Source organism: Bactrocera tryoni, unplaced genomic scaffold, assembly GCF_016617805.1.
Source record: "Bactrocera tryoni isolate S06 unplaced genomic scaffold, CSIRO_BtryS06_freeze2 scaffold_25, whole genome shotgun sequence".
Taxonomy (NCBI): domain Eukaryota; kingdom Metazoa; phylum Arthropoda; class Insecta; order Diptera; family Tephritidae; genus Bactrocera; species Bactrocera tryoni.
In genome coordinates, this window is record NW_024395977.1 from 3,405,750 (window position 1) to 3,431,144 (window position 25,395).

The window sequence follows — 25,395 nt, forward strand, 5'->3', positions numbered from 1 at the left end:
GTTCTGTCGAAGAAAGCTTGGCTAACTGGCGTATAAATGTGAATGAACAAAAGTGTAAGCATGTTACATTTTCGCTTAGACCAAAAATGTGTCCGGCAGTAAAAATTAACAATATTTTAGTACCCCAAGCGAACGAAGTAATTTTATTGTGTTAAGAGCTAAGCACTTTAAAGATTTCGCGGCACTTACCTTGGATGGAAAAAAAAAATTAATATGCTCAACGGAAAAGCGAATGAGCGGAGGAACTTAGGCGATGTTTACGAGTTCGTATCGAAAATGCAAAAGAGGCTGGTGCCTTGTCCGTCCATCCCTTTTGTTCCTTTTTTTGGTATGTTGAAATGGTGATGTTGTAGTATTTGTGTGCGTGTGATGTGGAATGTAATGATGATGTGGTGTGTAAATAAGGTATGATGGTGAATGATGAGGTGGTGTATATAATGTATGTGGTGTGGTAGTGTAAGGTCGTGAGGGGGGTCTGAGACTCATTTAACCATCCCGGCCCCCCTAGGCAACTGATTAGTCTAGGAGTCGCTGTAGCTGTTGCAGCGTTGTCACGACGCTGCTAAGACCCGCGGATCGCCGTGGCTGCGGCCTAGGCTGTCGACGCCGTATTGACATTCCAACCCGCTGATGCACTGCTCGACCCCCGGGTGGATGCCTTGTTGCGTGGCTGCGAGGTATCGGTGACCGATTTACATCGCGCATCGTGGTGCGATGAAGCAGCGTGTGATGTGGTCTGTTGCAGATTTGGCACAACCCCCTCGACTCACACTCTAGAAGCCTATGCGTCTGCGATAGGCAGTTTAAACAGTGCCCATGTGCCAGGGCCACTTGCAGACAGTGTAACGGCCGCATCCCTCTGAAGATCCCACAGTGGTGCAGGCGATGTGGGCGGCGGCAGAGGTGGCATCTTATACGATGGCCGTCCGAGACCCGTGATGAACGATTGCCGGTTGCCGGTGCGGTTGCTGGTGCTGTTGCCGGTGCTGTTGCTGGCGCTGTTGCAACTGCAGCTCGGGGCGTTGGGGTGGGCCCGGTGCGTTGCACGCTGGAACCGACCGAACGGTTGGCGTGGCTAACTTTTGCGTATCTAGGTCCATGCTAATCTACTATGGATAAAGGAGATTGTTAATTATAAATCTGTCATGATTAGGTATGAACAATCGTGCCACGATATGTGGCATGAATGGGTCGTCGTATTGATCGACCATTGGGATTAGTTTTCTTTGTTAATCGCTTACGGAATATTAATTTAACGGTTGGTATTAGCGTGTTTCTCGTTTTTTAACGTTTTATGAAATTAGTTAACTGTATGCGGGAACATCGGCTTGTTGTTTGCGGTTTATTTCGGTTCTGTTCATTAGACGGATTTTTCAATTTCTGCGTGTCGGTATTATTGTACGGATTGTTTATTATGTGTATTTTCGGTGTTATCTGCGGTTGGTAAAAAACATAGTTTAACGAGCGGTCTCGTTAGAATTCCGATTTGAGTACGGAGGTCAACTACTCGTATGTGACCGTTTGAGCCGTGATGTAGCTTCTCTATGCGACCAAGTCGCCATTCTGTGGGGGGGAGACAATCGTCATGTATTAGGACAAAATCTCCAAGCTTTGGCGCCTTTTCAGGAGTTTTCCAGCGGTACCTTTTATGAAGGTTCTTTATATACTCCTCCTTCCAACGGCGGCTGAAATTATATGGAGAACTTTAATTCTTTCCCATCTATTTAGTAAGGAAAGCGACTCCACGCCTGGCTCAGGTATGGCCAGAATGGGTGCTCCATTGAGAAAGTGCCCTGGTGTAAGAGCTGGTAGATCTGAGGGATCTTGCGAGAGTGTCGTCAATGGCCGTGAATTGAGAACGGCTTCAATACGAATTAATAATGTAGTAAATTCTTCCAAGTTAAATTTGTAGTTTCCAGCTACTTTTTTAAAGTGGGATTTAAAGCTTTTTACCGCTGATTCCCATAAACCACCCATATGAGGAGCGCTTGGAGGGATGAACTGCCAGTTAATGCCTTGGGGAGCGTACTTTTGTACATTCTCAGGTGCACTTGTTTGATAAAGTCCGCAAACTGTGGCTCTTTGAGCTCCAATAAATGTCTTGCCATTGTCGCTCATGAATTTTGACGGAAAACCACGTCGTCCGACGAAGCGAGCAAATGCCGCGAGAAAAGCCTCTTTTGTCAGATTTGTACATAGCTCGAGGTGTACTGCTTTTGTCGTAAAACATACTAAGACAGCCATTTCATCATTTCAGCATTCAGCATTTCTTTATTTTTGGCTTGAGTCTTGGGATATAAAACTCTTGGCGGACTATTTGTTGCATGAGGCGATGTTCAGCGTGTAATAATAGTACATGGACATTATTGAGATATAATGTGGCAAGTTGCGATCTCTCTGGTATAACAATGGGATGACGTTCGTTGTACGTTAGGCTTGAATTGACAAGCCGACCATTTGCACGAATTAGACCCTTCGTATATATAAATGGATTTAGTACTAGGAGTGAGCTCTTTTTATCAATCGGCTTCGATTCTCTCGGTACTGAGAGTACTGGTACTGAGAGCGACCTTTGCTTTTTGTAAGTCTAGGTGCGTCACTGTATCGCCTTGGGGATATACTGTGCGTATTCCTTTAATGCTAAGTTGGAGTCGCTCTATGAATTTGAGCATGTAAGCGATTACCCTGAGGGCTCGGGGGTAAGATGAAAATCTCTCCAAGATGTCAGTATCATCCAATGTTGCGTGAAAGGAGTTGATCTTTCGATTTTCTGGGGCAATAATATTGCTCATGGGCGATTGTGGCCAAGAATCGGGAGATTCTGTTAACCATCGGGGGCCATTCCATCAGAGGGTAGTGGTGGCAAGGTGTAGAGGTTTGCACCCTCTTGTACCTAGATCAGCAGGATTGTCAGCACTGGCTACGTGTCGCCAAGTGGCTGATCCCACTAGGTCAAGAATTTGAGACGTTCGATTGAAAATATAAGTACGTCTTCCATGCATGTGGTGGTTTTTCCAACCAGGCTAATACAATCTCGGAATCCGACCACAGATATAATTTATATTTTGCCATATTCAGATGCGTTTGCACTATGGATGCTAGTTTGGCAAGTAGTAGTGCGCCACATAGTTCTAGTCGTGGTAGACTTATTGTTTTTAGGGGAGCCACTTTTGCTTTTACAACTAGTAAGTGGCTTGTGGTCGCCTTGTCGCTTTGTGTGCGAACATATATAGTGGCGCAATATGCCTTTTCAGAGGCGTCACAGAAGCCGTGTAGTTCGACTTTGTGCTCTGGGACATAATTTACCCATCGTGGGATTTGTATTTGTGTGATATCGTTTAGATTGCTCGCGATCTGGGACCACTTTTCTAAACGAAGTGGCTTTACTTGCTCGTCCCAGTCGATACGCATCTAGCCATTATTCTTGTATTAGAATTTTTGCTTGTATCATAATTGGCGAAAGCCATCCTGCGGGGTCGAAAAGTTTTGCCAACGAGGATAAAATTTGCCTCTTTGTAATAGCTGATAGTGCGGATATTGACCCATTAGTGTATGAAAACTGGTCAGATATCGCATTCAATTGTATCCCCAAAGTTTTTGTTTAAAAATATTAGGGTGATTCGCCGTTATCTTTTTCAACGGAAACCCTGCTCTATTGAGCGCTTGTGTCACTTGTGCTAGAGCCTCGTATGCCTGTGGAAGATTGTGGCTTCCAGACAGAATGTCGTCTACATACGTTTGTGTTTTCAACACTTGTGTTGCCAGAGGAAATTCTGACTTTGTGTGAAAGGTAACTGTTTTTAATTTAAAGTCGCGTAGTGGACTATTGGGAGATTTTCGGAAAATAATTCGCTGAAAATCTTGATCATCTTTATGTACGACTATTTGTCGATACATTTTCTCAACATCCCCATTGAAAACGTATTTGTATATACGCCAATTTAGTATGAAGAGCATTAAATCTGGCTGAAGCGTGGGTCCCGTAAATAAAATGTCATTTAGGGAATTCCCCGAACTTGATGATTTTGATGCATTAAAGACAACTCTTACCTTTGTGGTTTTTTTGTCTGGCTTAATTACTGCATGATATGGCAGGTAAAATGAATAGTATTTACCTTTTATAAGTTTTTCGCCAGTGCTCACTTCCTCCATGTGGTCTAAATGGAGGTATTCTTCTAAAACCCTATCGAATTCTGGTTTTAGATCGCCTTTTTTAAGTAGGTTTTTTTCCATACTTAAAAACTGTTGGATAGCAGAGGTACGAGAATGACCTAAGGCGAGTGTGTGGGAAATTCAGGCTTTAGTGGTAGTCGTACGACGTACCGGCCATTATCTAATCGAGTAGTTGTGAATTTGTAAAAATCCTCACAATATCGATCTTCTGGCTTTGTGATTGATAGGGGGGGAAGTTCTTCTAACTCCCAAAATTTCTTCAGTTGAGTATTGAGGTACTCGTTTGATATTTCCTCAACTTGAGTTGTCATTGTAGTGACTGGTTCCGCAACTAGTCCGCTTAGGACCCATACGAAAATGAGCTAGTTTTGTTGGTAGTTGTAGCCTACTTTGTGCCCTTGACGCTATAAAAGATCGTTGAGATCCTTGGTCTATTAAGGCTCTAAGTTTAAGCAGTTCTCCTCGGTGCTCGATGGAGACCACTGCTGTGGGTAATAATACACTGCTTTGGTTTTCGCTCTGTAGCGTCTGAGTTTTTAAAGCCTTTGAGCAGCATGGTGCTTCTTGGCAATTTTCTGAATTTTGTAAGTCGGGATTTGCTGTTGCAACTAATCCCGCAGCTCTTTTAACATTAGCGTTATTTTGAGCGAAGCTGGAAAAATTTGTAATGTGAAGCATTGAGTTATGTCGTTTATGGCAGTAAACGCAATTAAATTTGCTTTCGCAATCTTTGAGCGCATGCGCATGTGACAAACAGTTGGTACAAAGTTTTTTTGTTCTTACGAAATTCTTTCATTCGTTAATGTTTAGTTTCTTAAATTTCTCGCAAGATTTCAGCCTATGCCCTCCTTTACACAGATCGCATGACGTATGTTTATTTTGTTCGGATGTGAACGCTTGTGTTTTGAAAAAAAAACTACGATTTAAGTTGTTGTTGTTACTCGCTTGGGGTCTAATGAAGCTTCGATTTAGGTCGTGTTGAACGGTTTTAGTTCTGACCATTTTTTTATCTACCCTTTTGTTCATTTGTTGCCACGTTGGGCACTTTCTTCGTGATGAGAGCGATTGCTCCCACAGAAGTAACGATTTTTGTGGTCATGCGGATGTGCATATATTCACCAAAATGGGGTCCCATTTGTCTGTGGGAATATTCTGTGTCGCTAAAACCGACAAGCAATTTGAAACAGTGGATTGAAGTTTTATAAATTCTTCACTTGTTTCTTTCTGAATTTTTGGTAAATTCATTAATATTGTGACTTGTTTGTCGACTAATATTCTTTCGTTCTCGTAACGAGTTTTTAGAGCTTCCCAAGCATAATTGAAATTTTCGTCATTAAGAGCTAACTGTTTGACTATTACGCCTGCTTGACCTTTTGTTTTGTATCGGAGGTGATACAATTTTTGCGCTTGTGATAATTTTTAATGGTTAATGTACACGGCTGTAAACGTGTCCCGGAAGGACGGCCATTGTTCATAACCTCCGTGAAATGTTTCTGTATCACATGCTGGCACTTTAAGGTGAATGCCTGAACTCGCCTCTTGGCTTTGAAATTGTGGCAGCTCTACTCTCGGTTGTGGAGTAGGTGCAATTGCTTTAATTAATCTCAATTGATCGGAGATCATAGCTCTCGTTTCCTAGTACTGGTCTAAGCAGTTTTCATATTTGGAGTATGCTGAAGATTTGAAATTTTCAGGTAGATCTGATTCGTCAGATTCCACAATTGCGTCATAGGCAGCTTGGAGACGTGTGCGGAAATTGCCCAGATTTTCTTTTTTGATTTCTAATACCGATTCAGAATTATCTTGAATCGGTGAAGTTGAAAATCGAGTGCAGTATCGAATTAGACTGTCACTCTCAGCAATAAACTTAGTATATGAAATATCTTTCAGCCTTTTTTGCTTTGTAGCACCTTGCTTTGAGCGTGTAGCATCAGCAGGTGTACATGTGCTCTTTTCTTCTGAAATCATTTTTGGAACTTTTAGTGATTGTATTGCTTTAGATTCTTTTGAATCTGAGCTCATTTAGAAAATGTTTTAAAATAATTTAAAATGTCTAAGTGTAAACTAGACTGGTAGATGTACCGAAATAGCTTTGTAATAATATAGAGAATAGCAAACTCTTTTGTATACAAGAGTTTCAAAGAGAATCAATAAAACCACTGGCTTTTTGATAACCAAATTTTCAAAATATTTTCGTATATAATTGTATATGTACTTATGTGTTTGGACGCGAACTCTTTTGCGTAAATAAGCGTTTTGAACGAATTTAATTTAACGATAACGCGTTCAATTGTACGTGAAGCCAAAAACCGAAACTCTTGTAGGTTAATAAGAGTTTTTCAAATAAAATACGTAAATTACGCGTTTACTTCAATTAGGTTGTAATTACCGCAGCAGAAAATGTTTCCTATATGCGCATACGAATATATACGTATATATATTTTTTTTTGAGAGTATATGTATATACATATATATATTTGTAATATATAGGTATATATATTTTTGTAGGTATCTATGTATATATATAATATTTATTTGTTATTATTTATTTTGTTTCTTTTATATATATTTTGTACCCGTAATTCTTATAGGGTATGCCTATAAGCGGATCTTTCGCAATTATCTTATGTGCTAGTTGGAGCTCGAGCAGAGATCACTGCACTTTGTACATGCATATGTATATATGTATGTATTATGCTTTTATTTGCAAACCTGCTTGTTTTTGACGGTCAAAGAACAAGGTGTATTGCCAGATGGATGCCAATGTGGACTTTGAAGCGATATTTATGTAATGTGGTGAATTTTATTTAGCCCGCGTAATTTTGTTGGTTTTCCAATATAGTGAAGGTATTTTTGCCGGCTGCGCTTATGCTTACGGCTTTTATATAGATATATAGTATTTGTAAATGTATGTGTAACTATTCAAATTTGTATCAATTTGTATGTGCCAATAGAACGTGTATATATGTATGTTTGTATTATATTAATTTCCTTCTCTTTTTTTTGTTATTATTTTTCGCTTTTGTTATAGATCTGCCTTAGCTTGCGTAGCATGTACATATGTATGTTTTAATGTTTTAAATTTTTTTTGTATATCGGTTTTTCCGTTTGCTCCGTTATAGGGCTGGGGAAGTATAATACCGATATATATATTTTTTTTTTTGTATTATTGGCATCCGTTTTTAAACCTGTTTGCCAGTATAAACATACATATATATATATGTATAATGAAAATGAAAACGATACACTTACTTTGACGCGCTTCAAGGGTTTTTTTTTTGTGTTTTCTGTGGGGGGTATAAGTGTATGCGCTATGTTTTTCTTTCTGTTGTCCGTGGCCTTCTCTCCTAACGGCGGTCAGCTGTTATTATTTTGTTTTCCTGTGCTCGTCTCCATTGTTGGTAGTGTGCAGGTCTCTGAGATGTCCAGATGTTTAGGTGGTATTTGTTGTTTGTGTGTTTTATATTGATTTAGTTTCGCGCCCGTTTTTTATTATTTTTGATCATTTTTCCAACGCGCCCGTTTGTTATTCTATGTATGTACCTATATATTTTTTAGTATATAAATTTGCGCACCCCAATTTCACCTCACTGTACACATGTTTCTTGTTGTTATGTATATGTGTTTCTGTGTTATTTTCCGCAGTTTTTTTTTTTTTTACACCTCACTTTTTCCTGTCTTTTTGCCTTTTTGTTCACTTTTAATATGCCACCGCTTTTTATTCACATGTACACATATGCATAATATATATGTATATACTTTTTTTTGTTTTTTGTTTCTGGCACTACCGGTACATTCGTTTTTTTTAACGTTTTGCCCTACCGGTACCTTTCGCTCTTGTCACCAACTGTTGTTTGTTTTTTGTTACAGGATTTTTTCACCGTTTATGTATATATATGAATTTTATTTTTTCCACAAACGGCCTTTTTTGTTCACTTCACCTTTTCTTTTTTTTTTGTTTCTAACGGCCTTTTTTGTTCATTTTTTTCACCACCGTTGTTTTATATATTTTTTGTTTTTTCCAAAAAATTAATATGCTCAACGGAAAAGCGAATGAGCGGAGGAACTTAGGCGATGTTTACGAGTTCGTATCGAAAATGCGAAAGAGGCTGGTGCCTTGTCCGTCCGTCCCTTTTGCTCCTTTTTTTTGGTATGTTGAAATGGTGATGTTGTAGTATTTGTGTGCGTGTGATGTGGAATGTAATGATGATGTGGTGTGTAGGTGAGGTATGATGGTGAATGATGAGGTAGTATATATAATGTATGTGGTGTGGTAGTGTAAGGTTGTGAGGGGGGTCTGAGACTCATTTAACCAGTATTCATCTAGATACGTGGAGAAATAATACATGAAACTAGTAAAATAACTTGCATGAAGATAAGAGCTGCAAATTTAAATTGGCTTTTAAATAAAAATCTCTAAATTTAGCCTTGACAACAAAAAGCTTTTATGCAATGCGGCCTTAAAACCGATTTGGATGAGTGGCATTCAACTGTACGGTACGACGTGTACAACTAATATTCATATACTCGTAATAGAAAGGTTCCAATCGAAAATCGAAAATTTTTAGAACAATCACGCGCCGTTGTACATGCTTAATGAAAATATCCATAAAGGTCTTGGTAAGCCTATGGTAAGGAAAATAATAGAGGACAGCAGAATAAAATATATATATAAACACTCCTCAAATGAAGAGAGAGCGTGAACTTGTCTATTTTTTAAATATAATTAAAGTTTTATATCTTATTGTTAGGCTTTAAAAAGAAGAAATATTAAAAAAAAATACAGAGCTCATGCATTTGAATTTGAGTGTTTATAACTACAAGTTCCTCTCCATCGTGGAATCTGTACGTTTTTTATAAAACACAGTTTCTCTGTGAACTGCATCCCTTCTTTCTATAGATCTTCTGAGTTTTTGAATTTATAACTTTGCAACTATAATTATAGGAGAAAGTCAGCCCAGTGGGTCAAATACAAGTATATTGTGGGTGCACGCTGAGAAAGAACTTCAGCTTTTTAATAATTTTTGAATTAAGTTCAAATTATTTTAATTGGAACTGACTTTTCTGTGAGTCCCAAAGCAGTCTAAGTGTTTTTACAGCTTCATCTTCTTTTATTTGTATGATTTCATTGCCTCCAGTATTAGAAATGTTATTAATGAATTGATAACCACTTCCTGGACTGAATCTGCACCAGTAATAAGGTCATTCATGTATAAGTCTCCTTTAATTATTTTTTGTAGTTTTTCAATTGGACACTTATTTGCTATTTCAAATAACGTACGACGTGAACAACTAATATTGATATACTCGTAATAATACAAAGGTTCCAATCGAAAATCGAAAATTTTTAGAACAATCATGCGCCGTTGTACATGCTTAATGAAAATATCCATAAAGGTCTTGGTAAGCCTATGGTAAGGAAAATAATAGAGGACAGCAGAATAAAATATATATACAAACACTCCTCAAAAGAAGAGAGAGCGTGAGCTTGTCAATTTTTAAATATAATTAAAATTTTATAACTTATTGTTAGGCTTTAAAAAGAAGAAATATTAAAAAAAAAAATACAGAGCTCATGCATTTGAATTTGAGAGTTTATAACTACAAGTTCCTCTCCATCGTGGAATCTGTACGTTTTTTATGAAACACAGTTTCTCTGTGAACTGCATCCCTTCTTTCTGTAGATCTTCTGAGTTTTTGAATTTATAACTTTGCAACTATAATTATGGAAGAAAGTCAGCCCAGTGGGTCAAATACAAGTATATTGTGGGTGCACGCTGAGAAAGAACTTTAGCTTTTTAATAATTTTTGAATTAAGTTCAAATTATTTTAATTGGAACTGATTTTTCTGTGAGTCCCAAAGCAGTCTAAGTGTTTTTACAGCTTCATCTTCTTTTATTTGTATGAGTTCATTGCCTCCAGTATTAGAAATGTTACTGATGAATTGATAACCACTTCCTGGACTGAATCTGCACCAGTAATAAGGTCATTCATGTATAAGTCTCCTTTAATTATTTTTTGTAGTTTTTCAATTGGACACTTATTTGCTATTTCAAGTAATATACGTACAGCAATATATGGCACTGCCACTATCCATAGGTCACTGTTGATAACTCATATTCATCTGTTTTTTGTTTATTATTTTCACTCCCTAAAATTCTGTAATACTCCTAATCTTGTTTTGCTATTTTTATTTGTCCGATAATTTTTTCTACGTCAGTGGTGATACAAATTTTCTAAAATATCCATTTAAATAAGTATAATATCGAATATGTCTCTTTGAGTCCAATGCCATTGTGGCTCCTTCCACATCTATCGTTGGGCAGTGCACTCGTAAGCTCCCGGTCTCTGTGGCGCTAGAAAAGCATAAGAGCGCAAACAGCCAAAAACGAAGACCCGTGGCCCGTGTCAGCTGATACGACCTATCTTATGGGAGCGTAATGTATGTGAACAGCGAAAAGCGCTACTCCCTTCCTCTTTGCCGTAGGGATTCACGGCATTTGAATTTTTGCCGTAGAAACGTGTCAGCTGATTTCTCTCTCACAATGCAGGGTTGCAAATCTCCATATACTGTAGTATTATAAAAGTTGTCTTCAATATGTTTGAATTTTTCTTAAAATAACTCAAAATCAGAGTCGAGTGCTATTATTTATAAATATATAAACTATTTTTAATAGTTTGTTTTCAGTTTTGATATTTTATATTATAAAAAATTGTAATTGAAAGCATAGAAGTGCTCAAAACAATATATGCGTATTGAGCAACGGCAACGTTGTTCAAATAAAAACAAAAAAAGATTTCGGATTTCTGCTTTTTTACTACGGCCGCCACTTTTGACACATTTTGCTCGCTAAGGAAGGAAGGGAGTAGCGTTTTTGGCTGTTCCTGCTATAAGCGCATTGCGCAACGATGGATACGTTTTAAGAGCGGTAGGGGTACAAAAAATTCAAGATCTTTGGAATGGTATTGACTAAATAAGTAGTGACGTCACATCATATTCACATCACTTCACCACACCGAAACACACCCATCACCACATAATCAAAAGCTCGCATTCACCTCATCACGCGAGAGAACACTACACACTAACACACACACACGCATATGTACCAAAACACGATGACACCATCCAGCATACCAATTAGAACAAAAGGGAACGATAAAGGATATCGCGCACCTTTTGTCATTACGACGTCGATCGACCAACATCTCCGCTTTCGAAGCATCCCCATCCGCTATTTACCCGCCTGTATATATTTAACGTTTTTAAAAGTAGGTACTGTTTTAATTTGTAATAATTTTCATCATTTCAATTCATTTTGTAATAACAATTTTTAAGTGCATTTCGCAAAAAATACAAATTTTTAACAAAAAGTGTGAGTGGCCATAAGGTGAGTTTTTGTACATGGTCCTTCAAGCCATAAAGAAAGGCACTGTTCCTAACAGTACAAAAAAATTAAGATTTCAAAAAAAAAAATAAATAATTTTTAACTTGTGAGAAAGTGCGGTAATAAAAACCGAAAAGTTAATAACAAATGACAAAACCTAATAAAAAGGCAAACAACAAAAAACATAGGTGCCAAAAACCAGTTTAGGGAAGCAACAAGTGCAGTAACCAAAAATAATATACATATAGTACATACATATGTATATATGTATAATATATACTGTGCTGTAAATACATATATACATAAAAGAAACTTAAATATGTTAACCATATAAATAAAAGTGAGGTGCAAAAAGCATAAAAATATGTACATATAGGTATGCATGTAATTAAAAAAAAAAATACAAGTCACCACATATAAAACAACAAAAATATAAAAAAAAAACAAGAAGATTACAGTGCTGTGAGAAAAAACAACAATAATAATAACAAATATAAATATTAAAAATTAAACCATGAATCGGGAGCGAGTTAAGGAACGTAAAATAAAATATATGGTATTTTATCTAAACAAACTATCAACTAGTAATAAGTATCATACTAGTTAGTATAAATAGTAGTCAGAACCATGTAATAAGTTAGTCTTAAGAGTATAAATAAAGAGTACACATTTTGGTGCAGCTCAAAATATATTCTTTTGACTCATTTTTACTTAATGTACAAATTAACTCGCGCAATAACCATAAAAATACCAAAAAGTAAAACATAAATCGGGCGCGCTCTAACCATAAAAATACCAAAAATTAACACATAAATTGGGAGCGATATAATTATAAAAACATAACAACTAATGCATACCTACATACATACATACAAGGAGGAAACGGAAGCAAAAGGACACTAAACAAAGGAGGAAATTAGGAAAGGAACATTAAACACAGGAGGAAATAGGAGATAAAGTAAGTCGTTTCCCTTTTTCATTAACGTATGTAAATATGTATGATATCATACGGTTTTATCATATATAAAACCTATATAATCCGTTTGATCGATTTCAAAATGGGAACAGTTTGACAAAATATATCTCCAATATTTTTATGCATACAAAATGAAATACAAATAAACCTTTCAGATAGTTCAGACTACAGAATACTCACAAGGAAATTAAATGAATCGCAAATTTCTTAGTACTCGTACGAGGACAAGCAATCGCGTGATATACGCGTAATGGTAAAAACCTTCATCACTCATGTGAGCCTGAAAGCATTGTCACAGATCTTCAGAAGCAGGGTTTTAAAGTTTCGAAGGTTATAAATAAACTTCAACATAAAACAAAAAATCCACTAAATATGTTTATTGCCCCTCAACTGCAATCAAAGTCACCCTGCGAACTATAGGGGATTTGAAGTAGCAAAACAACTTCAAAAAATAAGAAACGCGACCGAAAAAAATAAAGAGCATATCTAACAACCAAAACGCCGAAGTACAACCGCTCCTACTGCTTCTCAGAAGGAAGTTACTAATGTAAGTCAGCAATCTGGAAAACCCTCATTTGCCAGCATAACTAAAGGTAGTAATCATGTGCACCATACCCATATGTCTGGATACCAAACAAATTCTAATGCTATTAGTGATATTACCAATCATTTATCGATAATTCTCAACAAGCTTAATAAGCTAGAAGAACAAAATAAACTTACCCATGAACAACTTACTCAACTAGAGCGACAGCAAAAAGAAAGTAAAGCTCAAAAATGAAACCGGTAAAATTATGACATGGTATGCAAATGGCTTACTCAAATTAGAGACATTACTCCACGTTGAAAAAATTTATATTTGTCTTATAACAGAAACCCATTTCACAAATGAGATTTTCTTTAAATTCAAAAACTACAAGACGTATTGCTCGAACCACCCAAATAACAATGCGAGAGGGGGGAGTGCCATAATTATCAGAGATAATATTCCCCACTACGAAGAAATTAACATAAGTATCCCAGGATTCCAAACCAAGACCATTTCGGTTGAAACTAGTTTCGGAAAAATAAGTATTACCGCAATATATAGCCCGCCTAGACACAATATTAAAATGGTTTTGTGCACAGAACTTAAACTAAAACGCCATGGGAAATTCATCATGGGGGGTGATTTTAACGCAAAACACTAACAATGGGGTTCAAGAGTTACGACACCGAAGGGGAGAGAGCTATTTAAAGATGCTATGTCCACTGGATGCGACTTCATGTCTACTGGCAAGTTGACTTACTGGCCTTCCGATACAAGTAAATTACCTAACTTGATCGACTTCTTCATCACTCGACAAATATTCCAAACCTTCATTACCATGAAAAATGGATTGGACTTAAATTCGACCCACTCGCCAGTACATCTAACCCTAAATGGCCGTCTAAAAGAAATCGACATATCGCCTTAGCTTTCTAATAGACATACGGATTGGGAGAATTTCAAAGTTCTGCTCGACAGAAATATTGATGTTAAAGTAAATATGACAACTCAAGATATTTTAGAAGATGAAGTTCATACATTTACGAAAACAATTCAAGAATCGGCTTGGAAAACTACTCCTGTCCGTAAACAAAAAAACCTTTATACTAAATATCCATCAGACATTTTAGATCTCATAAAGAAAAAGAGAAAATTACGAAAAAAATGGCAACTCACGTGTTTTCCTCAATACAAAATATAATTGAATAATTTAACCAAGGTTCTCAGTACCAAAATAAAGTTATTCACGAATCAAAATATTTCAGTTATATTGAGAAATTAACGCTAAACAAACATTCCGATTATTCCCTTTGGGAAGCAGTAAAAAATGCAAGAAAACCAATATTGTCTAATACACCAAACGGATCCAAACGGAGCCAAACGGATCCTGGGCCAAAAGCGACGAAGAAAAGGCGGAAGTTTTTTCAGAGAAACTAACTAAAACGTTTAGTCCTTTTGTGTTCGACGAAGAAAAAGCGGAAGTTTTTTTAGAGAAACTAACTAAAACGTTTAGTCCCTTTAAGTTCCATGGTTGCAGCTGGAGAGATAGCAATACGAAGGAGAAATCCAACGAGCATCAATTAAAGAAGTGGAAAATATTATTAAAACCAGATTTAAAAACAAGCTCCCGGCTTCGACTTGTTGACTGCTGATGTAGTAAAAAATCTAACGCGAAAAGCATTAGAAAAACTTACATCGATAATAAACGCTTGCTTAGATCTCAGATGCGTTCCATTTTCATGGAAGGTATCTGAAATCATTATGGTACAGAAACCCGGAAAAAGCGCCCAGGAGGCTTCGTCATATCGTCCAATCTCACTGTTGCCTTTTTGTCAAAAATACTTGAAGCTGTAATTGTAAGAAGACTTCAGAACATAATAGAAGAGAACGGCCTTATACCAGTTCATCAATTTGGATTTAGATCGCAACATTCCACAATCGATCAACATCGAATAACAGATTCAATAGAAAATGCGATAGAAAAAAAGAAAATTTCACAGCTGTTTTTCTTGACATATCTCAGGCATTCGATAGAGTATGGCACCATGGCTTACTTCATAAATTAAGGCGTCTCTTTCCACAGCATCTAATTGATGCCTCAGGTAGGAGGAAAACCTGAGCAACCGCTACTTCCGAATCAAACAGGGACAATCGTATACTACGTTACAGCAAATAAGAACGGGTGTACTCCAAGGAAGTGTCCTAGGACCACTTCTATACATTCTATTTACTAGCGATATGCATACGCCGCCAAACTGCACAATCTCCACATTTGCAGATGACACCTGTATAATTACTACCGGTAAAAATCAATACGAGTCGTCGAACAGAATGCTCTCTTCAATCAACCAAATTGTAGAATGGACACAAAAATGGAACATTACTCTAAACGAGTTGAAGTCTATACATATAAACTTCACTAACAAAAGTGCTACGTATATCCCCTTATATATTGGAAATGAAGTAATCCCGTACTCCATCACAGCGAAATATCTCGGTTTGACGTTGGATGCAAAATTAAACTGGAGGAAGCATATACAAAGGAAAGTTGCTGAACTGAAACTAAAATTTAACAAAATAAACTGGTTAATCGGCAGGAAATCACCATTAACTACCTCAAATAAAATCCTAGTCTACAACCAAATGTTAAAGTCTATTTGGACATACGGAATTCAACTATGGGGATGCGCTGCACCGTTATACATCGAAGCCGTGCAAAGATTTCAAAACAAAGTTCTGCGAAAAATTGTATATGCCGCGTGGTACATACGCAATTCAGATCTACATCGTGATCTCCGCATAAAAATGGTTCGGAAAGTCATTCACGAAACGGCATCGAAACATGCTACAAGGTTACAAAACACGTAAACGCTGAAGCCCGACAACTGGGAGAAACTAGAAGTAGCAGGCGCAGACTGAATAATATTTAGTTTTTAATACAAAGCTTAGTTTTTGAATAAAGCTTTTAATAGAGGCTTTTATTGTTGTACCTTATAAATTATGAAAAATATTGCTTGTTAGTTTAAATTAGTCACTAGTTGCAATTTGAATGGAATATAAAACCAGATCCTTGTTACGTTTCAATAAAAAAAAAAACAAAAAAAATGTCATCCGCGTAGCCAATTAAGTACGACTCGTCTGGCATTTCAAGTTTTAATATTTCGTTTTAGCTGACGTTCCACAAGTCTTGGACTAGCATGGATTATTGTGCTGCTTCTGACGTGACAGCTATCTGTCGTGATCCCTCTCTAGTTTCGTACAGCAATTTTGTGCTGCGAAGGTAGCCCCGGCCCAGCTCTGAGGTAGTCGGGGATCTTAAGGTTTTTTTCAAGAGCGTCGATCATATTCACCCATCTAGCGCTGCTGAGCCGTGTTTGTCTTGGGGAAATTCCTCCAGCATTATTGATAGCCGTTTGGAGTCTGGGTTTAAGTAGCCCGCTGTGTCAAGCATGCATAGTCAATGGATCAGGGAATATTCCAACTTCAAGGCAGGTGTTGTACATGTTCAGTAGTACTGCCGACCGCTCTGAAGCGATTAGTTTGAGGATTTCTGCTAGGATCCCGTCCGTGCCGGGAGATTTGTTGTCCTTAAGTTTGCAAGTGGCTAGTTGCAGCTCTTCAAGGGTAAACTGGGGAATTTGCGGAGTTCGTAAAGTATGTTCTGGATCACTAACCCTTTTTTCGTGTGTGTGGAATAAGGTGTTTACAATGTGATCCACTTTGGCTGCGGTTAAGCCGCTTCGCTCGAGCACCGAATTTCTTCATTACTATTTTATACCCGAGTTCCTGTTTATATCCTCGCGTAGTTCCTACAGTTTTTATACTCTTGCACCCAGTTGCTACAGAGTATTATAGTTTTGTTCACCTAACGGTTGTACGTATCACCTAAAGCTAATCGAGATAGATATAGGATTATATACATACATATAAATGATCAGCGCGACGAGAAAATTTGAAATCCGGTTTACTGTCTGTCCGTCCGCCCGTGCAAGCTGTAACTTGAGTAAAAATTGAGATATCTTGATGAAACTTGGTATGCAGGTTTATTGTTACTAAACAAAGTTACAATTCGTAGATGGGCGTAATCGGACCATTGCCACGCCCGCATGGTCATTAACAGGAAACCTATAAAGTGCCATAACTAATCAGCTAATTAAGGTATAAAACTCATATTTGGCACAGGGAATCGCAGTAGGAAAGTTCACCTGTAAAAGAAAAAATTTGTAAAAGTTGGCGTGGATCCACCCTCTAATAAGTTTATTGTGCATATCTTCTAAGCCGCTTTACCACCAAATTCGTTCTGCGCGAATACTATGAAAACTCCTATCTATAATGTGAAATCGGATGAAAACCCCGTTCACTCCCTAACGGTACTGTTCAACACTACTAAAAACGCTATAAATCAATAACTAAATGTGTCAGAGACGTAAAAAATTACTGCCAAGATAGTTTGAGAAAGCTTTATGGGAGCCGATGTGAAAGCGTGGCACCGCACAGTGGGAGAAATGGTCAATCTAGCGGCGCTTTCTTAATAGCTTCTTAAATACAATGAAAAAATGCATTACTTTATTCTAAAAATATGTGTTATTTATTTATTTATATGTTTTTATGTTTCACTAGCTTACCCGGCGCGCTTTGCTGCGCAGTTCGTAAATATATTAATATAATAATTTATTAAATTTTTTTTAATATAAATATTTATCGCCTATTATACTTCATTTCATTTTTTTTCATTATAGACATTTTTGTCAACTTCTTTTTAAACATATTGAATATTCAAATATGCGATAAATTTGCCAAAGCAATTGAGTATTTTCAGATTTTATGAAATATCCACAAACGACAAATCTAAATTTTTATTTATTTGACGTTTGAGTGTAAACAAAAGCATAAGAGAAACAAAAAAATAAGTATTTGACATGAATGAGTAATGTCACATTATATTGTTACTTGAGCAAAAGTCAACTTATTTAGCAAACAAAAAAACCTGAAATTTCATGGTCTATATTTGAAAATAATGTGATTTTCCATTCATAAAAGTGTAATAAAACAGTAAGTTAACAGCCAAACAAAAAAGTCAATAACAAATACAATATAATTCAATATAATAAAAAAAAATTTGTATTTCCAAGTATACCATACAAAAAATTACGATGAAAAGATTCGATATGAGAAGAACATTCCATTCTGATTATCTTCAGGAAAAAACAGTTGTTGTTCAGTCGATTGATAGCCCATCGTGCTTCACCGTAAAATTCAGATCGGAAGAAAGGGAATACCAGGATGTAGAGCAAATTCTGAATTGCCGATTAGCAAATATCAAGCCAAGTAATGGGAAATACTGGTCGCGAGAAGCTATCAAATATTTTGAAGAAATTGCTTTGAACAAATCTTTCACTATGAAAATAATGATACAAATAGACGAAACCTTTTTCATAAATTTAGACGATTATGAATTAAGGATGAGGATTGACCAAGATATGTATTGTTAATAACGGATATGCAGTTCATGAGAATGCATTCGTACGATATTATCCATTTACTCCATAAAATTGTTAAAACACTAACATTGAGAAGCGTACATAAATATAAATAATAAGAAAATTGTCATAGCGATTCAATAAAAAATTCAGCAAAGTAATACTCTTCAAACATTGAAAGTATTTATTCTTCAGTTTCCTCTTATTTTTACATAAGCGTATATAATAAATTGTAAATCTCAAAAATTCGAGTTCTAATCTAAAACATTTTGATAAACAACGTTCTTAGTTTTACTGTCCGGTGCATGAATGAATAAACGATGTGCAGTACCGACTCTCGAACATGCAACATATAATTGTCCATGTGAAAAACACGATTCTTCCAAATTTACTCCGCATATTTGAAATGTTTGTCCTTTGTTTATAGTCATGGCAAATGATAAACGCACCGGAAATTGCAGACGTTTGAAATCGAATGGCATGTCTGTTGGAATCATTGGAATACGTGGTATAAGCTTATTTCGCTTTGCCATTGAGTATAGTTGCTTCAATCAAATTTGGTATTAGCTTCTTTATTGCCAGTCGTGTACCATTACACATTTTTGGAGGATTGATATTCCGTAGTAATATGATTGGTGAACCAACCTTAAAAATGGAATCAATAATATATTTCATTGAACCTCCTTACAGATTTATATTCTGTAATGATTAAAGTAATGAACAAACCTTTAAATTCAAAAGATGTGGCGGTGTACCAGGTGGTTCCAATGAATTCAGAAATTCAATTGATAATTCACAGCTTCATCTTCATCCATAACGCTGTCAATGGCTTTATAAGTTATGACTTCACCTGGCTATTTTTCTTGAATTTGGAAGTTCATTGCATTGACGTGCATATTCTTCGGTGCCAATATTGAACGTTCTGCTAACCAATCATGGCTTCTGTGATTCTGAATGATATTTGGGGAAACGCATTGGACCAATTCTTCTTTTCTTTGCAAAATTGTACAAAAATTTTCGGGCAAGGTGATCATTTCATTAGTATTGTCGATTTGCATTTTTCCATTTTCGATATCCAACAATTGTTCCGAAAACTGATATGCAAATGAATCGTCTTGTAATAGGACACGCATATTGCCATTCCACGTTAATTTTTTCACAAATCTCCAGAGAGCAGAAGATTTCAAGCGAAAATCACCTGATAACAATATCAAGGCACCACCAAACAGCTGTTGATTTCCGCTTAATTTGTACACTCATCCCACAGAAACAGCTTGCAAAATTGTTTGATATACATAGATACATACATTGATTCGTCACAATTGAATTGTTGTTCACGTTGCAATTCTTGATCCATCAAATCATGCATCGGACGATCAGGTGAAATCATAGATAACTGTGGTAATGCTTTATGCGCAATTTTGAGACACATATCTTCAATGATTATTAATGCTTCATTGTACATTTCCAAGGTAATCATCAAATCTGGATTATTTGACGTACGACGCATCCGAATCAAAATATCTTCCGTCATGTAATCTTGATATTTGTTCTATAATTCCAGTGGATTCGACGGCATGCATGTTGATATTATAATCGAGAAAAGCATTCTTATTTGTTGTGGTAAAGATGAAACACATGCATCTTGAAGCGTCGATTCCCAATGTGAATCGTTTTCCAACAAATGCAGTAGGTGACATGCCTCGCGATACGTCTCACATAAATGACCGTCAACTATTCGAACGATCTCAGTCCTTGAACGTTCATCAATAGCAATCGCAAATAAAAACATTCCGCGTTGTTGGGATGAATCGTATACATTCTCCCCAAAGCATCTGTTGAATATATACCTGGGTGACCATCAATTGCTGTACCCTGTTTAAGTCGTTGGAATTCTTTTGATGATGTATTCCATGTGTAATACTGAGGTATATCAGTATATAGCAAACTTCTGGCAAATGTATCGGTTTCACAAAGTCGAAAAAAAGCAGTTAAAGTAGTCGCTGGTGGTTGTGCTGCTCTCTGCTGTATATTTTCAGTAGTAAAATAAACACGTTGACCATTTTCAAGATGCACCGCTAGATGAACAACAACAGGATGTCTTTCGTGCAATGGAAGCGCAAATATTCGCCAAATTGTTTCATTGCTGCTAACGTATCGGCCCATTTGATATCGGGTAATTTCATCGTTCCTATTGTCAGCATCAGGTACTTCAAAGACAGCCATATCACTTCCTTTATTCACATACTTGCAAATGTATTTGATTGACTTGACGGAATTACAATACTCAACGTTAATGTGAGACTGAAATATTTTAGACAGAAGTTGTGAATATGGCACAACCCATCGATTATTGACGATGATTTTTTGATGACGAATTTTCATCATTACTGATTGACCGTTATCTTCAGTAGACCGTCGTCGATACAACGGGTATCCATCATTGCCTGTTATTGTGTCGGAAGTCAATGCTCTGGGATAACGCTTTGAGCTTTTGCCATCAATCATGCATGGTGAATTTATATTTAGTACGCCATATGGGCCATGAATCATATGTTTTGTGACGACTTCAAATAATTCTTGATCAATTGTTTGATCTGGTATCTCGGCTGATATGATACTATCAATTTCATCTGGTGTGATTTTACGAACCAACCATATCAATATATGTGCGTGCGGCAATTCTCTCTTTTGCCATTCGATTGAATACATATAACACCGCACTTCTCCAAATACGCGCAATTTCACAATTACATCCATCAGCGCTTTTAATTTTTGCCGAAAAACACGTGCATTTATATCGTGACGATCTGTTGTTGATTGACCGTCAAACAAATTATTTTGAAAATCGCTTCACTTCGGATTACATGTGAATGTAATAAATAAATCTGGTCGGCCGTTTTCTCACGTATGACATCGCATCTTGAGCATATTCGTGCATATGGCGAGGACTTCCAATATAAGATGCTGGTAATATCGTCAGACGTCCAATATCATTCAAATTCCCATCATTTGTTATTGCATCACGCAAATGTATGTATTCTTCTGATAGCAATTTACTTTGATTGAACCGGATGTAATTGAGACGTTCAGTCTCAATTTTCGCATACATGTCCACAATGTATTGAAAAAACAGTTTTCCACATCTCAAAATGTAATTTGAACTTCCTTCGCGAATCATTAATCTGTATGACTAATAATTCATGGCGCTGACCTTCTTTTGAGCATCAAGACCTGTAAAAAATAGTTTTAGAAGTTTTCAATTCAAAATCGAAATCTTTTATTTAAACGAAATATTTATCAGCACGATATGTATTATGTACCTGTGCTTGGATTAATCATTGGGATATTTATATGGTCATCATCATGGCCATTCCAGTGCAATGTAGGATACTGTAATGCATCGTAACAACGATGAAGCTCCGAATTGTAATTGTTCATTTCTACGGTGAAGAATAATATCTCGAGATTGAAAATGATCGCCAACAATCACAATGGCCACTTAATCAATGGAATCAATGGTTGGTGCATTAAATCTTCTTGAATGCTCTCCAGTTGGAGTTTTATCGGCTCTTATAACGATTCTGTGATTATCAGATGGCAACCGATCCATAGCAGTTTTGAGCAATTGGACTAATTCATTGTGCTGATGAAAAAAATCTTGTAGTTCGCAAAGAATTTCTCTTTTTGTGTGAGAACCAATTGTGCAGCGTTGATTTAATTCACGATTTTTGTCTCCGATGAAATATATTTGTAAAAATTGATGGTTAGCGTCGGGGAGCGGTAACAATGAACCCGCTAGGTGATAAATTTGACCTTGGATCTGTAATATGTATGCAATGTTATAGGAATAAATTTTTCCCTATTCATTGAAAAAACCATCAAATATTCCATGCAATCACCTTAAATGTCGGCATAAATTGATCTCTTATAATTTTTGTAGCGCCGAAAGAAGTCATTTGAAAAGACGAATTTTTCTCTTGTATATGATTTAAAAAATGTTTCGATTCTGGTGATGTCTCAAAAATTAATGACTGCAATGGTTCAGGAGGCGGTTCAAATTCCGGCAATTTTACTTTCCCGTTAACGCAACACATTCCAGCCGTTTCACCCGAGAATCTAGCCGCTTCACAATGTGGGCATATAACATCCATCATTCCAATATATCCATGTACATTATAGTCGATTGAAGGGTCGTAATCAAATGCAGCACGGAACATATCTTCCAAAACACGACGTCGTATTCACGTAGGTCTTGCTGGATTTCTTGCATGATGAGCTTCTTCAAATCTATTTCGGGGACGTCGCACTGCACTTTGTGATACTCTTTGTGACAACACGCCCCGAGCATTTCGAGTACGTCGACCTATGTTTGATTTTGGACATGCCGGCATTTTCTTTAAAATAATTTCTTATATGATCACTTCGTTTCAAACACACATACAGTTTTCACTGAAGAACTTTCAATAATTATTCTTTGAAATAGCCGAAATAAAAAAGTAAGCGACCGAAATTGAACGATTCAAATAATTTACTAATCAAAATATTGAAAAACAAAACAAAAAAGAATTGTATGAAAAGTCACTTTTTGGAAATTTCTAATTTTTCGACATTTCCTAATGAAAAGTATATGGTATGGTATATCTAACCCTTTCCAGATCCACAGCGAACAACTTCTGACTTCATGAAGATTGGTTCCGCCGTTCTCGAATGTTAGCGTTACTAACAAACAAACAATCATTTTTACTTACATATGTAAATATGTATGTATGTACATATGTATATACATACAAAATAAAACGTTTGTATGGGAAAAAGAAAAGGGCAGTTTTTTGAGGTTTTCCGGCAACTTTCGTAATTTTTTCTTACATAAAAACCTTCTCCTAATAATAAAAAATACAACAAAAAAAAATTAGCCAAATCGGTTCAGCCGTTTATGAGTGATGAAATTACAAAGAAAGTGGCATTGATTTTTATATATATAGATATGCACATACCTTTTTGTGTTTTTTACGCGACAATTTGCAAAATAAATTTAATTTTCCCCTTATAACAGCGTGCAGTTAATTTGTATTTTTCCTCTTTTTTCTGCCGTTGTTATTTTGATCGATCAGCTGTTCCCCTCCTCGTGTTTTCGTTTTTCCTTTTGGTTTGCGCATTGCCAACCAATGAAAACACAAGTATCAGCTGTCCCCTTTTTTCTGTTCTGTTCTGGGATTGCCAACCGTCTTGTTTTTAGTTAAGCAGTAAGGCTAGGGACTGAACATATACAGCGACAGGTGTTCCCAGACTATTTGTTTTTTTTCGGAGGCATGGCCTCTGAAAATAGTATGGGGCGAACACCGGATAATCCTTTCCGAAGGATTTCCAAAATAACGAGAACGCCGCCTAATGGAAAAAGCGAGGAGTCCGCCGCTGCTGGACCAAATAAGCAATGTGATACTGCCGATCATGTAAGCAAAAGCGCTAAACCCGAGGAATCGCAAAACGGAGAAACGGCTAGCAGTTTTTGCAAATTGGGAAAGAAAATTAAAGAGTTGGAGAGCATGATGGCCGGCCAAAGGCATATTAACCAGGCTATGCGCGAACTTTTGAGTAACATTGTGACATTACACGCCAAAGCTGAAAAAGTGGAAAACCCACCGAGAAGAGTGTTAGCAGGAAAATCATCTCAAGTTCCTATTGGTAGAGATGATAACACCCCAAAACGATTGCGAGAGGCAACAGGCTTTTTACCACCCACAAAAAAGCCAAAAAACGTAAATGAAAAGGATACCACGACTCTTCAAAACTCAAATGAGAGATGGGTAGACGTGGTTAAAAAGAGGAAACCGATGGAGAAGAAAATTAAAACAAAACCGGATGCCATCATTATTACGAAGAAAGAAGGGGCGTCGTATGCAGATATTCTGCGGAAAATAAAAAGTGACAGCGTACTAGAGGAGCTGGGTTTGAACGTAACCTATGTTCGAAAAACACTTAAAGGGGACCTACTTCTAGAACTGAAAAATGGAGCAGACACGAAAGCCGAATCTTTCCAAAGCGCCCTGGAAGGAGTGGTTGGAGAAATGGCTATGATACAGCCTAAAACCCACAACGTTACGATTGTATGCAAAGACCTGGACGAAATAACAACGCCCGAAGAAATCTGCTCAGCACTGAAAAGGGAGTGTGGAATCCAAAATCTAGAGATAGCAAATGTCAAAAGTCTGCGGAAAACGCGTAGTGGCACACAAATAGCACTTGTATATATGCGCGCTCAAGATGCTAAGCCCGCACTCAAACTGGGAAAAATAAAGATTGGGTGGTCGAACTGTCGCCTTCGAGAATACTCGCCTATTCCCAGGTGTTATAAGTGTTTCCATCTGGGTCACATGGCTCGTAAATGCTGCAGTTTGACAGACAGATCTTCCCTATGCACACGCTGTGAAACCGCCGGACACTTGGCAAAATCGTGTACAAACACTCCGAGCTGCATGCTCTGCAAAGGGGAGCACTCTGTATTGAGTACGACTTGCCCAAAGTACCTCGAGATGACGAAATCTCTAAGTAAATGAGGATACTACAGCTGAATCTAAACCATTGCGCAGCAGCACAAGACCTGCTAGATCAGACAATCATAGAAGAGAACATCGATGTCGCCATGCTAAGTGAACAATACTCCCAGCGTCCGGAAAGCACATGGATTGCAGACAAATCTGGCAAAGCAGCAATATGGTCCTGTGAAGGGCAACCTTTTAAGACCTGCTCCAGAGAAGCCCACAATTGCTTAACATGGGCGAATATTCAGGGGATTTATTTTGTAAGTTGCTATGCCCGTCCCAGCGCAGCTATCACAGAATTCGAAGA

At 37.0% G+C, this 25,395-nt stretch overlaps 1 protein-coding gene across 1 annotated transcript; it reads right to left on the reverse strand.

Moving 5' to 3' along the window:
* Positions 1-22,048: 22,048 nt before the first annotated feature.
* LOC120780384 lies at positions 22,049-22,786 on the reverse strand. Its single transcript, XM_040112672.1, has 2 exons — positions 22,449-22,786; positions 22,049-22,369 (listed from the first exon to the last, which is right to left on the reverse strand). Exons 1-2 carry the CDS (start codon positions 22,764-22,766, stop codon positions 22,049-22,051), a joined length of 639 nt encoding a protein of 212 aa, XP_039968606.1. The 5' UTR covers positions 22,767-22,786.
* Between the last annotated feature and the right edge of the window lie 2,609 nt (positions 22,787-25,395).

Excerpts from the sequence above, each read along its gene's own strand:
- LOC120780384 (XM_040112672.1), bottom strand. The coding sequence starts at position 22,766 with ATGTTCCGTGCTGCATTTGATTACGACCCTTCAATCGACTATAATGTA. Across the intron at positions 22,370-22,448 it reads AATTTATGCCGACATTTAAG|ATCCAAGGTCAAATTTATCA; the intron begins GTGATTGCATGG and ends TACATATTACAG.